The 15,620-nt window shown below is 36.7% G+C and overlaps 1 protein-coding gene across 1 annotated transcript in view; it reads right to left on the reverse strand.

Annotated features, from left to right (window-relative positions):
- Positions 1–246: 246 nt before the first annotated feature.
- Positions 247–15,620, reverse strand: part of LOC129248079 (glycoprotein-N-acetylgalactosamine 3-beta-galactosyltransferase 1-like) — a 29,420-nt gene continuing 14,046 nt past the window's right edge. Inside the window, exons 3-4 of the mRNA XM_054887513.1 lie at positions 606–905; positions 247–516 (exon numbers count right to left, since the gene is read on the reverse strand). Of these exons, the coding sequence (XP_054743488.1) occupies positions 280–516; positions 606–905 (537 nt within the window). The 3' untranslated portion in view covers positions 247–279. The remainder of the gene's footprint in view (positions 517–605; positions 906–15,620) is intronic.

A 15,620-nucleotide genomic window follows, 5' to 3' on the forward strand; every position in this document is an offset into this window, starting at 1 on the left:
AATAATTAATATATCTGAGCTAATGCTTGTAGAAATGTCATATAACAGCATCATTTTTCAAATACGATTCGAATTACGAACATCACAAACTATAGTAACCTCACGGCACAACAAGACTGTTGTCTTTGCATTACTTCCTATGGAAAGAAAGTCTTAATTGTGTGCATATCTACATTCGAAATGCTTGAAATGCTTACTTTAATTTATAATAAATATTTTTTCTTAAATAAATACTAAATGAGCATAATTCAGTAATCAATATCACATTTTAAAACCTACTTAAAAATTATCTGGTAAGTTTTGTGCTGCTAAATCCACTATCGGTTTGCTATCTGCACTGTAATTGCTGGGAAACAAACGCGTCACCTCCTCCAGCGTTAATTTGGATGGCAAAGACATCGCACGTTGTGGTACACCAAACGCTCGTAAATGATAAATAAAATACTCATACAAATACATGCGCCACGGATTTGTGTAATGGAAGGCAATCGAGTAGTTGGAACAGCAGTTCAAGCCCTAAAAATGCAATTATAATATTTTGATAAAAAAATTTTATTAATTCATTCATGGGCGTATATTGCAATGCCGGTTTACAGGTAACTTACACTTTCAACTGTGTGCGGCGTCATTGTGAGCAGCCATTCGGATATTTCAGTTGCATTATCTGTGTTCATGTAGGTGTTTAGGTCAAGTGGCATAAATTTTGGTTTATTATCGGTGCTCAAGGCGAAACGTGCATCGGCAAGACGTACGCCAACATTTTGCAAGCAAATACCCATGTAAAAATCCTCAATGCCAAATTTTTGTGCACGCGGGCAGATGGAGGTGTTGTAAAATGCTGTAGTCATAAAGCGTCGCAGGGCTTCTTTGCTAAGCACGTAAGCAGCGCCACCAGACATGTACGGCTGTTGAATAAAAAGAAAAATGATTGATTGATAATATTGAAATTGCATAATAATTATAACTAAATATTTTATATTTTATTTAAAAGGTCTTAAATTGACAGATTCACGATTACATACCATCACCTGAATTGCGAAAGGCTGTAAATAATAAATAATAAAAAATCCAAAATTCACTTTTTGATTGATTACGAGTATAATACAATTTTTCCAAAAATAATATTTAAAAAAAATTAATTAATTTCTTAAGAGGCAATTCGGTTTTAGTGTTTTATGAAAAATTGACAAATATGGCTTATTTTCCAAAATACTCTTCAGTTTATAACGTTTTTAGCTTCCTCTGTAACTTTTTTTCATTACGGCTTTTTACATTTCAGGTGATGTCATATGTTTTGGTAGTATAGACTCAACTACCGTTGATCAATTGTAAATTCGACTCATATGCATGATTATTTTCACCGAACAAGTTAGTAATTATACGATATGTTCTTCTTAAAGATCGACCATTTTTATAATAAGTTTCAATAATTTTAGCGTTTTGTTCTATTTGTCTACTTGACAAATGTTAAAGATGACCTAAAAAGGTACCGCCCAGAAATTATTTATTACCTTATTATATACAAAGTGGAGCAAAATTAATCACCGTATTAGAAGAATAATTACACTGTGCGACAGTGATTTTATACTTTTGTGGAGACCTAGTACAATTTGTAGGTATAATAAAACTAAGAAACATGGTATAGGAGAAATTTCCAATACACCCCCAAAATCTCATTTTATGGCCATAAAACCGTTTTTCAGTAGGTTGATGTGAACAATCACTCCTATCTTCGCCAATTTCCATCCGATTTCGAATTTGTTTTTTTAGTTCGAAAGAACAAAAACAAGCCTTTTTCACAGTGCGTTTACAATTTTTCTGAAATGACAACTAACGAGACTGTAGACGGAAGTATTTGGATTTTTTTTTATTTTTTCTCTATTTTTTCAACTTTGGCATAATTTTTACGATATTATCCGATATTGAGGATTTTTTTAGTACACTACTTTTATAGAAAATTTAATTTTGCGTCGAATTTATTTATTTATTATATAGCTTATAAGCTATATTTGACTGTAATTGAATTAAAATTAATAGAGTTGTGTGAGATTTAAGATTTTATTTGTTTTTTTTTTTACTAATTTGGTATGTAGGTATAACTTACGCTAAATGGGAATAAGGGCGTGTTTTGATGCGTTATTATAGATACGTAACATTTATTGGAGTATACCTGTATGTATACATAAGAGTACACTGTACTGTATACAACAGAAAAAACATTTTTTTTTTGTCAATAGAAATATGAAAAAGCTCCCAAGTGTACCAAAGTTCACACTGTACATTGATTAACAAAAGAAGTTTGTTATTATAACTTAACCTTATTAAAACGTCAAAGTTTTATTGTTCGTTTCATTAAAATTCAAGAGATATAAATCAAAACGTTGCCAGAAAAGTCGAATTTCTCAATATTCTCCGATGATGTGGCATCATCAGCCTTATCATAAATCAGATGATTGTTATTTTTATAAAATGGACGTAAACGGTCATCATTATAAAACTCGAAAGCACATAAAGTATGCTGATGTTGCAACTGTTAAGAACCCCGTAGTCTTATACGATATGATTGACTCAACTGCAGGAACTGAAGGAAGTTCAACTCATTGCTGATGATGATCAAACTGATAACAATAAACCTGATGATGAAGAGTACTTTCCGTCTGGTTCTAAGTCTTCAGAACGACACATTGTATCAAATTCAGATTTTCAGAATCTTTCTCGTGATTTACTTCTATCGGGAAGACAATCTTAAACGCTCGCTTCTCGATTTACACAATGTAATTTAGTTGATGGCGACTTCAGATGAATGATGATGATCGAATTTCTTACAGAAAAGTATTCAAAACTGATGAAGAGAATGGCAAATGTACCGTACCATACTAAACTCCAAAGGGCCGTTTCCAATGCATTTTTAAGTTTGGAACCAGTTCCGTTGTGTACTGCACCGTACCGCACCGTACCATACCGTACAATGCTGCACTGCACAATACTCCAATAAATATTATGTGTTTATACTGACACTTGGCTATCATTTTCATGCTTCCAACGGCGCCCTTATTCCCATTTAGCGTAAGTTATACCTACATGCCAAATTAATTAAAAAAAAAATAAAATCTTAAAACCCACACAACTCTATTAATTTTAATTCAATTACAGTCAAATATAGCTCATTCGATGCAAAATTAAATTTACTATAACAGTACTGTACTAAAAAAATCCTCAATATCGGATAATATCGTAAAAATTATGCCAAAGTTGAAAAAATAGAGAAAAAATAAAAAAATTCCAAATACTTCCGTCTACAGTCTTGTTAGTTGTCATTTCAGAAAAATTGTAAACGCACTGTGAAAAAGGCTTGTTTTTGTTCTTTCGAACTAAAAAAACAAATTCGAAATCGGATGGAAATTGGCGAAGATAGGAGTGATTGTTCACATCAACCTACTGAAAAACGGTTTTATGGCCATAAAATGAGATTTTGGGGGTGTATTGGAAATTTCTCCTATACCATGTTTCTTAGTTTTACTATACCTACAAATTGTACTAGGTCTCCATAAAAGTATATTTAATTTTTTTTTTTTGTCACACAGTGTTATCACTAATGAACTAGACAGCTGCGTATACAAACATACCAGCAATGGAGCGAGTAAAGGCCAAAATATGGATTTCCGTCTTACTGTCTAACGGGCATGATTTTATGTAAGTAAATGGCTATCAATGTCAAAGCCGCCTGTGATTCAAAAATAATTTTTAACTTGCACCACTCTTGAAATGTTCATAAAAATTGCCGACAGAACAATTTAGATTCGTTCATTTACAGGAACTGCGTACGGCATATATTATATAAAATGTTAATGTATACGCCATGATCAAAAAGTACCGGGAAGGTGATGTTGACTGTTTTCTTCGATTGCCAAGGCATAGTGCACCTTGAGTACCTTCCATCGGGCCAAACAGTCAATAGAGAATATTATTTGTCCGTTTTGAAGCATTTGAGAGATACTGTACGTCACAAACGGCCGCAAATGTGGGCAAACAATTCTTGGATTTTGCGTGATGATAACACGCCATCGCATCGAGCCCCAATTGTGCTGGAATATTTGACCAAGCACCAAGTAAATACCATCGAGCAAGCACCGTTTTCACCTGATATGGCCCCGCGCGACTTCTTTTTGTTTCCCAAGTTGAAGTTACCACTTTGTGAAAGGAGATTTCACTAGATAGAGGAGATTTCACTAGATAGAGGAGATCAAAGAGAATGCGACACAGGAGCTGAAGGCCATTCCTTTATCGGCCTACCAGGGGTGCATGGAGGACTGGGTTAAACGTGGTGTGTTGCTTCAGGCGGGCCAATTTTGAAGGAGATAAAATAAATTTGCCTGAAATTTAACTCTGTTTTGTTTTATTTAAACATTCCCGGTACTTTCTGATCATGTGGTAAGTATATATATATGTTAATATTTGTGTGGCGTAAATCCTTATTAGAATAACTGGTTATACAAACATGCATTCATAGCTATATATAGCAGTTATCTTTGAATGAAACTAATTGGCGAAACGTGCAGGAGAGCAGAATAACAGAAGTCGTTATTAAAGAATAAGAGTGATTCAGGTTCGCCAATAAGCTAAAGCAGTAGCAACTTATTACATACATATATCTCGTGTTTTTGAAGTTGAATGATGGTAAGCACTTATCACGCCATTGTCGATACCTATGTAGCATTAAGTGTAAAATAAAAATAAGAAGTGATTGTGATAATAAAATTGAAACCAAACTAAAGAAATTACAAAATAGTATAAAATAAAATACCATGACAAAAGATAATATAACATAACAAAACATAATAAAACATAATGTAACATGATATAAGCGGCCGCCGTAGCCGAATGGGTTGGTGCGTAACTACCATTCGGAATTCAGAGAGAACGTAGGTTCGAATCTCGGTGAAACAGCAAAGTGAAGAAAAACATTTTTCTTATAGCGATCGCCCCTCGACAGGCAATGGCAAACCTCCGAGTGTATTTCTGCCATGAAAAAGCTCCTCATAAAAAATATCTGCCGTTCGGAGTCGGCTTGAAATTGTAGGTCTCTCCATTTGTAGAACAACATCAAGACGCACGCCACAAATAGGAGGAGGAGCTCGGCCAAACACCCAAAAAAGGGTGTACGCGCCAATTATATACATATGTATATATATACATATATATAACATAACAAAATAATCCCAAAATTTTGGGTGTAGCCTTCGACAGTTTGCTCTCCTTCTCTACGCATACAACCGCTATTGTCACTAAAGTCCAAAATCGCAACAAGGCCCTCAAATCGCTACCGGCAGCACTTGGGGCGAAGACAAAGAAATGTTGCTATCGACATTTAAGGCAATTGGCCGGCCGGTTCTAAACTATGCTGTGCCTGTTTGGTCGCCGTTTTGTCAAAACACTGCCATTCGGACTGCGACGAGATGTATACTGATGTTCCCACTTCAACATCTACACGACGAGACTCAGATTTTTCTTGTGAGAGAGCACAACAAACTGCTCAGCAAGCAGTTACTTTATGGTGCTACCGTAGGTCTCTTCCATGCAGACACCTGCTTGATCCTGAGCTGCCTCCCAGGCACGCCGACGATTCCAGGACAATATAGACCGACAATTACTAGACCAGACAGACAATAAACGACATTCATCGGGAGAAACTTACGACCTTCTTAAGCTCCCGACCCCCGATTGTCCGAATGCCGAATGCCAACCACCACCCATTGCAGACGAAAAGCTCCAACTTCCCCGAGAGTTCCGCGTAACCTTGGCACAATTACATTCTGGATACAGTAGCAGGTTAAACTCCTACTTATCCAGAATTGACACCGACATACTAAACATATGTACGGCATGTGTAGACACCCCGCACGACACTAACCACCTTTTCACATGCCCGTCAAACCCACTCATCTAATACCCCTCTCCCTCTGGACCCAACCTGTCGACACAGGAAGTTTCGTGGGCCTACCGTTAGATGAGCTAGATGAAGGCGACCGGTGATTTACACTACCCTGACAGGGCAAAGTATACTGCTACAACAACAGCAATACATAACATAATGTAGAATAATATAACATAACATAACTTTATTTAACATATCGTAACTTAATATAACACAAAAAACCGTAATATAAGATAACGTATTATAACACAACAAAATATAACCTAACATAAACACATAAACTAACAAAAAATAACCTGAAATTAAAACATAACACCTCAAGAACTGAGCACTTTTCTATATACGACTATATTTAAAAAAAATCCCATAAATTTATTTTCCGTTTATTCTTTTGGCCAATTTTTGCCCAGCCCAACGAAACAAAGGTCGTGGTCAGTTAATTGTCGTGTTTAATTTAAATAATCACAACATAATATTCGAAAATTATTTATGAAAGACTTTGAGGCGCATGATGTGTTATGTATGTATGTGTTACATGTAATCGCCGGTAATGAGTTAATTTTTACGCTTTGGCTTCACGGCAGCTGAAGCTAAACTTGATTAACTCAATTAAAAAAGAAGCGAAGATTTATCTACTACAGTAGTGGAAATAGTGGGCCGCTACTGCTGACTTGCAGACAAAAACAAAAAACTTGTAGTAGACATAAATAAATAATTATTTTCTACAGTTTTTCAAATTTATTCGTCATCTAATAGCCTTAGCTGATGTTGTGAAATGTTGATAAGATTTAAAAAATTAATTATTGGCCTTAGTTTTGGAAGTCTCGTAAAATAATACGATATACGTATGTATATAAATAATAAAATAAAATATATGTAATATAACAAAATTACGCACTTTACCTGTACTTTTTTATTAAGATTTCTTCTTTTAATTTATAAAATACCCTTGAATTAGATTTAACCAAACAATTGTGCTGTCATTCGAGACAGCTAAACAATATTAGTTTTACAATGGTCATAGAGCTGTTATTCAGATAAGCAATACATTTGCATTACATTTTTTATGCGAGTACGAGTATTATACAGAAATTGCTTACGATTAACGAGTCAAAAGATTACAATTATGAAAATAGCTTCAGATCACTGATTTTAAGTTGTCACTCATTTTTGTCAGATTCCTTTAATCAAAAGATTTTTATTGAATCGAACCAATTAGTTTGTGAAGTATTTATTCACTCATAACGAAAAGTAACAAAATATGATAATAAAATGGTATTTTGCATCACTGCTTACACTATGGTGAAAAGGTCTGGCCGACATCGGACCGTTAATCGGCCCTCAGCGATTCTAAAGGAATCAGCTGATTAGCTGACGTAATTGGGGTTATGACAGCGGTTAGTTTACGATAAGGCTGGCAAAAACTGAGATTGTGTTGGTGATATACGAAAAAATCAACACAAACAACGCTCATTTTAATTCGTTGTCGTTTGAACAACGACTGGTTGGACCAGTGTAAAGGTCAATCAGACCTTCGCACAACTTCGTATCAATTTTAATCAGTCTGATAAAAATCTGTTGAATGCGGTTTGCATACGTCTGATTACCCGGAAATTAGCACAACTTACTAGTCTGTTGAATTTAGATTTTGCTGAAGTTTTGTTAAGTGGTATTTCAAACACAGTGATATCAAAAGCAGTATTTTTTCATTATTATACTAAGAACGTACGAGTAATAATATGAGTGTATTAATATAAGAAAATTGTAAATATAATATGGTTAATGTTTTAAGTAAAACTGATTTCTATATACATATAATTGTAGGCGATGCTAAATCAGCCTTAAGTTTCCTAAATATGTGCAAAGTCAAAGGTTAAGTTAAGTTAGCCAGGTCTATGGTAAGACAAGACACTCAAAAGCCGGAGGCCCATTGCGATATCTGCATTTGATTTACATCCACTAACTAAGTTGCTTGCACCAATTATATCTTTTTAAGAAGGTAACTAGTCCCTCTAGGGAGACTAAAATAATCCCCAAGATATTTGGCTCGGCTTCTTTGAAGTGCAGGACATTCACAGAGGAGGTGTTGTACCCACTCAATTTCTTCTTCACCTTTACAACTCCTGCAGAAATCATTGAAAGGTACATCAATTCTACGCTTAAGGTGCCAATAGTGCAATTACCCGTTATAACACCTGTGCGGACGCTGGTAGTTTAACTGTTGAATCCAAGCAGATATTTTGTCCTTTTAAGATTCAGTTTTGGTCAGAGCGCTTTGGAGACCCTACAGTTAGTAGCCAGAGACCACCTTCTATTGGCTTCCACGATTACGTTCAAGTAAATCGCTATATACACTTCGTTTAGAGGAACGCTTATGTCCTCTATCAGTCGTTGAAAGTCAAGTTCAGAGCCTTCCCAAGCACAATCATCCGCTCTTTCATTTCCCTCCCCTCTAGAGTGGCCGGGGACCTAACAAAGTTTGGTGCTGGGTTGTTGAATAAGCGATAGGGACCTCCTACATTCCTTAATACATCTTGAGTGAATGCACTGGTGGTAAGTCCATCAGTCTTATCAGTTTTGCTTCTTAGTCTATAGCGCAGATCTCTAATTGGAAGACGCTACACCAGTCTGGGAGTCTAAAGGAGCAATTTAAAAATAATTGTTCCGAGTACCATACCGATCTAGAGCGATTGTCCATTTTTGAGACCAAACCTTGTAATCTATCATTCTTGGTTAACACTACACATTCGTAATTCAATGTGTAAGTTGTCTCACTTGTTTTTTAAAACTACAGTCTCGCTGCCAATGGTAATGCTTTATCCATATTTTTATTACTTTTTCGTAACCCGGATAATAATTGCCACAATTTATAAAAAAATGCCCGATGTTACTTTCCAAGAAGTATTAATCCCTGAACTAGCTCCGCCTGTACCCTATTAGGAATGAAATATGAAACCGCTTTCATAAAAAATATATACAGATAAATCAAATTTCTATATACACCCTTTTATTGGATGTTTGACCGAGCTCCTCTCCCTATTTGTGGCGTTCATCTTGATGTTGTACCACAAATGGGGTGACCTACAGTTTCAAGCTTACTCCGAAGGCAGACAGTTTTTTATGATGAGCTTTTTCGGGACAAAAATGCACTCGGAGATTTGCCATTGTCTGTCACTGTTAGAAGAAACATTTTTATCATTTGATGTTTCGTACTCGAGGTTTCGAAACCGTGCACTGCCGATTGGTTATCACTTACCAACCCATTTTTTTCGAGGGGAGGATAAAAATGTCAGAAACATTTCAATTGATAACGTCACACCAATGATATGTTGGGTATGTTGCAACTAAAGCAAACCTCCTCTGTTCGTCTGACTTCCACCGGGACTGTGTATTTGCACTACATCGAGGTGGAGCCCGGACTGTATCTATTGCTTCCACTATAGGTAAAAAAACATCGAAAATGCGTTAATGTCATTACCAATATCATCTTGTCACTGTATGATTCAATCGTGAGTGATTAACTCAGGCGTCTGTGATTGTCGTCAGTTTGTCACTAGGCGACCTCCACTGGAACTCTGCTTCTAAATAAATACAGGCTCAGGTGTCATAATTATCAACCCTTAGCTGCCACTGTTGAAACAATACCCTTCGCCTTTCTTCATCGAGCTCACTTCAGCAACCGCATCACCAGCTTAGCAAAAGTGTGTTGAGGAATAGGACAGTGGAATAGAATAAGCTTCTCGTGATCGAGCTCATCAGGGCATATGGGGCAATATGGTGAAGCTCCCACACCAAATCTGGGCAGATAATGTTGAAAGCATTCATGTCTAATTAGCAACTGTGTTAGGTAACAGTCAACCTCTGCAAATCTACGTTGTAACAATGCTACGAATCTCGGGATGAGCTCGTGTGTCCAACAGCCCGCGGAGGTTGAGTCCCATCTTCGTTGCCATTCATTAAGCGTTGAGCTTCTGCTCCCGTAAAGGTCTTGCGCCTGCTCTGTCAAAGAAGTGCATAAACCCATACGGCTACAATGGCCGATAATAGATACCTAATATATATATAAAGTATGTCTATATGTACATATTTCCAATTTACATGAGCCATTGCTCGACATAATTATTTTTGTGCCATTTTTGAATAATAATTTTTTTAAATTTAAAATATCATCAACCGACATTTAGTACGGCGTATCATTTTAGGTTTAAGTTTAAAAGGGCCAAAGTCGAGAAAACGTAACATTTTGTTTACCATCTGAAAAGCACAGGCCTCCCTCGACGAGCAGAAACCGTACATTATAAATCTTTGTCACACTCGGTCTATTCGTGGGCCAATTATATACATATGTATATATATACATATATATAACATAACAAAATAATCCCAAAATTTTGGGTGTAGCCTTCGACAGTTTGCTCTCCTTCTCTACGCATACAACCGCTATTGTCACTAAAGTCCAAAATCGCAACAAGGCCCTCAAATCGCTACCGGCAGCACTTGGGGCGAAGACAAAGAAATGTTGCTATCGACATTTAAGGCAATTGGCCGGCCGGTTCTAAACTATGCTGTGCCTGTTTGGTCGCCGTTTTGTCAAAACACTGCCATTCGGACTGCGACGAGATGTATACTGATGTTCCCACTTCAACATCTACACGACGAGACTCAGATTTTTCTTGTGAGAGAGCACAACAAACTGCTCAGCAAGCAGTTACTTTATGGTGCTACCGTAGGTCTCTTCCATGCAGACACCTGCTTGATCCTGAGCTGCCTCCCAGGCACGCCGACGATTCCAGGACAATATAGACCGACAATTACTAGACCAGACAGACAATAAACGACATTCATCGGGAGAAACTTACGACCTTCTTAAGCTCCCGACCCCCGATTGTCCGAATGCCGAATGCCAACCACCACCCATTGCAGACGAAAAGCTCCAACTTCCCCGAGAGTTCCGCGTAACCTTGGCACAATTACATTCTGGATACAGTAGCAGGTTAAACTCCTACTTATCCAGAATTGACACCGACATACTAAACATATGTACGGCATGTGTAGACACCCCGCACGACACTAACCACCTTTTCACATGCCCGTCAAACCCACTCATCTAATACCCCTCTCCCTCTGGACCCAACCTGTCGACACAGGAAGTTTCGTGGGCCTACCGTTAGATGAGCTAGATGAAGGCGACCGGTGATTTACACTACCCTGACAGGGCAAAGTATACTGCTACAACAACAGCAATACATAACATAATGTAGAATAATATAACATAACATAACTTTATTTAACATATCGTAACTTAATATAACACAAAAAACCGTAATATAAGATAACGTATTATAACACAACAAAATATAACCTAACATAAACACATAAACTAACAAAAAATAACCTGAAATTAAAACATAACACCTCAAGAACTGAGCACTTTTCTATATACGACTATATTTAAAAAAAATCCCATAAATTTATTTTCCGTTTATTCTTTTGGCCAATTTTTGCCCAGCCCAACGAAACAAAGGTCGTGGTCAGTTAATTGTCGTGTTTAATTTAAATAATCACAACATAATATTCGAAAATTATTTATGAAAGACTTTGAGGCGCATGATGTGTTATGTATGTATGTGTTACATGTAATCGCCGGTAATGAGTTAATTTTTACGCTTTGGCTTCACGGCAGCTGAAGCTAAACTTGATTAACTCAATTAAAAAAGAAGCGAAGATTTATCTACTACAGTAGTGGAAATAGTGGGCCGCTACTGCTGACTTGCAGACAAAAACAAAAAACTTGTAGTAGACATAAATAAATAATTATTTTCTACAGTTTTTCAAATTTATTCGTCATCTAATAGCCTTAGCTGATGTTGTGAAATGTTGATAAGATTTAAAAAATTAATTATTGGCCTTAGTTTTGGAAGTCTCGTAAAATAATACGATATACGTATGTATATAAATAATAAAATAAAATATATGTAATATAACAAAATTACGCACTTTACCTGTACTTTTTTATTAAGATTTCTTCTTTTAATTTATAAAATACCCTTGAATTAGATTTAACCAAACAATTGTGCTGTCATTCGAGACAGCTAAACAATATTAGTTTTACAATGGTCATAGAGCTGTTATTCAGATAAGCAATACATTTGCATTACATTTTTTATGCGAGTACGAGTATTATACAGAAATTGCTTACGATTAACGAGTCAAAAGATTACAATTATGAAAATAGCTTCAGATCACTGATTTTAAGTTCTCACTCATTTTTGTCAGATTCCTTTAATCAAAAGATTTTTATTGAATCGAACCAATTAGTTTGTGAAGTATTTATTCACTCATAACGAAAAGTAACAAAATATGATAATAAAATGGTATTTTGCATCACTGCTTACACTATGGTGAAAAGGTCTGGCCGACATCGGACCGTTAATCGGCCCTCAGCGATTCTAAAGGAATCAGCTGATTAGCTGACGTAATTGGGGTTATGACAGCGGTTAGTTTACGATAAGGCTGGCAAAAACTGAGATTGTGTTGGTGATATACGAAAAAATCAACACAAACAACGCTCATTTTAATTCGTTGTCGTTTGAACAACGACTGGTTGGACCAGTGTAAAGGTCAATCAGACCTTCGCACAACTTCGTATCAATTTTAATCAGTCTGATAAAAATCTGTTGAATGCGGTTTGCATACGTCTGATTACCCGGAAATTAGCACAACTTACTAGTCTGTTGAATTTAGATTTTGCTGAAGTTTTGTTAAGTGGTATTTCAAACACAGTGATATCAAAAGCAGTATTTTTTCATTATTATACTAAGAACGTACGAGTAATAATATGAGTGTATTAATATAAGAAAATTGTAAATATAATATGGTTAATGTTTTAAGTAAAACTGATTTCTATATACATATAATTGTAGGCGATGCTAAATCAGCCTTAAGTTTCCTAAATATGTGCAAAGTCAAAGGTTAAGTTAAGTTAGCCAGGTCTATGGTAAGACAAGACACTCAAAAGCCCGAAGGCCCATTGCGATATCTGCATTTGATTTACATCCACTAACTAAGTTGCTTGCACCAATTATATCTTTTTAAGAAGGTAACTAGTCCCTCTAGGGAGACTAAAATAATCCCCAAGATATTTGGCTCGGCTTCTTTGAAGTGCAGGACATTCACAGAGGAGGTGTTGTACCCACTCAATTTCTTCTTCACCTTTACAACTCCTGCAGAAATCATTGAAAGGTACATCAATTCTACGCTTAAGGTGCCAATAGTGCAATTACCCGTTATAACACCTGTGCGGACGCTGGTAGTTTAACTGTTGAATCCAAGCAGATATTTTGTCCTTTTAAGATTCAGTTTTGGTCAGAGCGCTTTGGAGACCCTACAGTTAGTAGCCAGAGACCACCTTCTATTGGCTTCCACGATTACGTTCAAGTAAATCGCTATATACACTTCGTTTAGAGGAACGCTTATGTCCTCTATCAGTCGTTGAAAGTCAAGTTCAGAGCCTTCCCAAGCACAATCATCCGCTCTTTCATTTCCCTCCCCTCTAGAGTGGCCGGGGACCTAACAAAGTTTGGTGCTGGGTTGTTGAATAAGCGATAGGGACCTCCTACATTCCTTAATACATCTTGAGTGAATGCACTGGTGGTAAGTCCATCAGTCTTATCAGTTTTGCTTCTTAGTCTATAGCGCAGATCTCTAATTGGAAGACGCTACACCAGTCTGGGAGTCTAAAGGAGCAATTTAAAAATAATTGTTCCGAGTACCATATCGATCTAGAGCGATTGTCCATTTTTGAGACCAAACCTTGTAATCTATCATTCTTGGTTAACACTACACATTCGTAATTCAATGTGTAAGTTGTCTCACTTGTTTTTTAAAACTACAGTCTCGCTGCCAATGGTAATGCTTTATCCATATTTTTATTACTTTTTCGTAACCCGGATAATAATTGCCACAATTTATAAAAAAATGCCCGATGTTACTTTCCAAGAAGTATTAATCCCTGAACTAGCTCCGCCTGTACCCTATTAGGAATGAAATATGAAACCGCTTTCATAAAAAATATATACAGATAAATCAAATTTCTATATACACCCTTTTATTGGATGTTTGACCGAGCTCCTCTCCCTATTTGTGGCGTTCATCTTGATGTTGTACCACAAATGGGGTGACCTACAGTTTCAAGCTTACTCCGAAGGCAGACAGTTTTTTATGATGAGCTTTTTCGGGACAAAAATGCACTCGGAGATTTGCCATTGTCTGTCACTGTTAGAAGAAACATTTTTATCATTTGATGTTTCGTACTCGAGGTTTCGAAACCGTGCACTGCCGATTGGTTATCACTTACCAACCCATTTTTTTCGAGGGGAGGATAAAAATGTCAGAAACATTTCAATTGATAACGTCACACCAATGATATGTTGGGTATGTTGCAACTAAAGCAAACCTCCTCTGTTCGTCTGACTTCCACCGGGACTGTGTATTTGCACTACATCGAGGTGGAGCCCGGACTGTATCTATTGCTTCCACTATAGGTAAAAAAACATCGAAAATGCGTTAATGTCATTACCAATATCATCTTGTCACTGTATGATTCAATCGTGAGTGATTAACTCAGGCGTCTGTGATTGTCGTCAGTTTGTCACTAGGCGACCTCCACTGGAACTCTGCTTCTAAATAAATACAGGCTCAGGTGTCATAATTATCAACCCTTAGCTGCCACTGTTGAAACAATACCCTTCGCCTTTCTTCATCGAGCTCACTTCAGCAACCGCATCACCAGCTTAGCAAAAGTGTGTTGAGGAATAGGACAGTGGAATAGAATAAGCTTCTCGTGATCGAGCTCATCAGGGCATATGGGGCAATATGGTGAAGCTCCCACACCAAATCTGGGCAGATAATGTTGAAAGCATTCATGTCTAATTAGCAACTGTGTTAGGTAACAGTCAACCTCTGCAAATCTACGTTGTAACAATGCTACGAATCTCGGGATGAGCTCGTGTGTCCAACAGCCCGCGGAGGTTGAGTCCCATCTTCGTTGCCATTCATTAAGCGTTGAGCTTCTGCTCCCGTAAAGGTCTTGCGCCTGCTCTGTCAAAGAAGTGCATAAACCCATACGGCTACAATGGCCGATAATAGATACCTAATATATATATAAAGTATGTCTATATGTACATATTTCCAATTTACATGAGCCATTGCTCGACATAATTATTTTTGTGCCATTTTTGAATAATAATTTTTTTAAATTTAAAATATCATCAACCGACATTTAGTACGGCGTATCATTTTAGGTTTAAGTTTAAAAGGGCCAAAGTCGAGAAAACGTAACATTTTGTTTACCATCTGAAAAGCACAGGCCTCCCTCGACGAGCAGAAACCGTACATTATAAATCTTTGTCACACTCGGTCTATTCGTGGGCTCAAAAGAAAAATATCTGGACCTTCATGCGTTCCACCCTATGAGGCTCTATGTTTTACCTAGGAAGCAAGGGAAAATATATATAAATATATAAGTATATATATGTGTTGAAAATGATTATTAAAAATGAAATGATGGGCATTAAAAGCTGCCCATAGTGCAGCTGAATTTGGTATTTCTAATTGGCAGAAGTTTGTGTATTTTTCATTTCGGCCAGTCAAAACATCATTTAAAATGAAAGAGAATATGAGGTAA

Source organism: Anastrepha obliqua, chromosome 5, assembly GCF_027943255.1.
Source record: "Anastrepha obliqua isolate idAnaObli1 chromosome 5, idAnaObli1_1.0, whole genome shotgun sequence".
NCBI lineage: Eukaryota > Metazoa > Arthropoda > Insecta > Diptera > Tephritidae > Anastrepha > Anastrepha obliqua.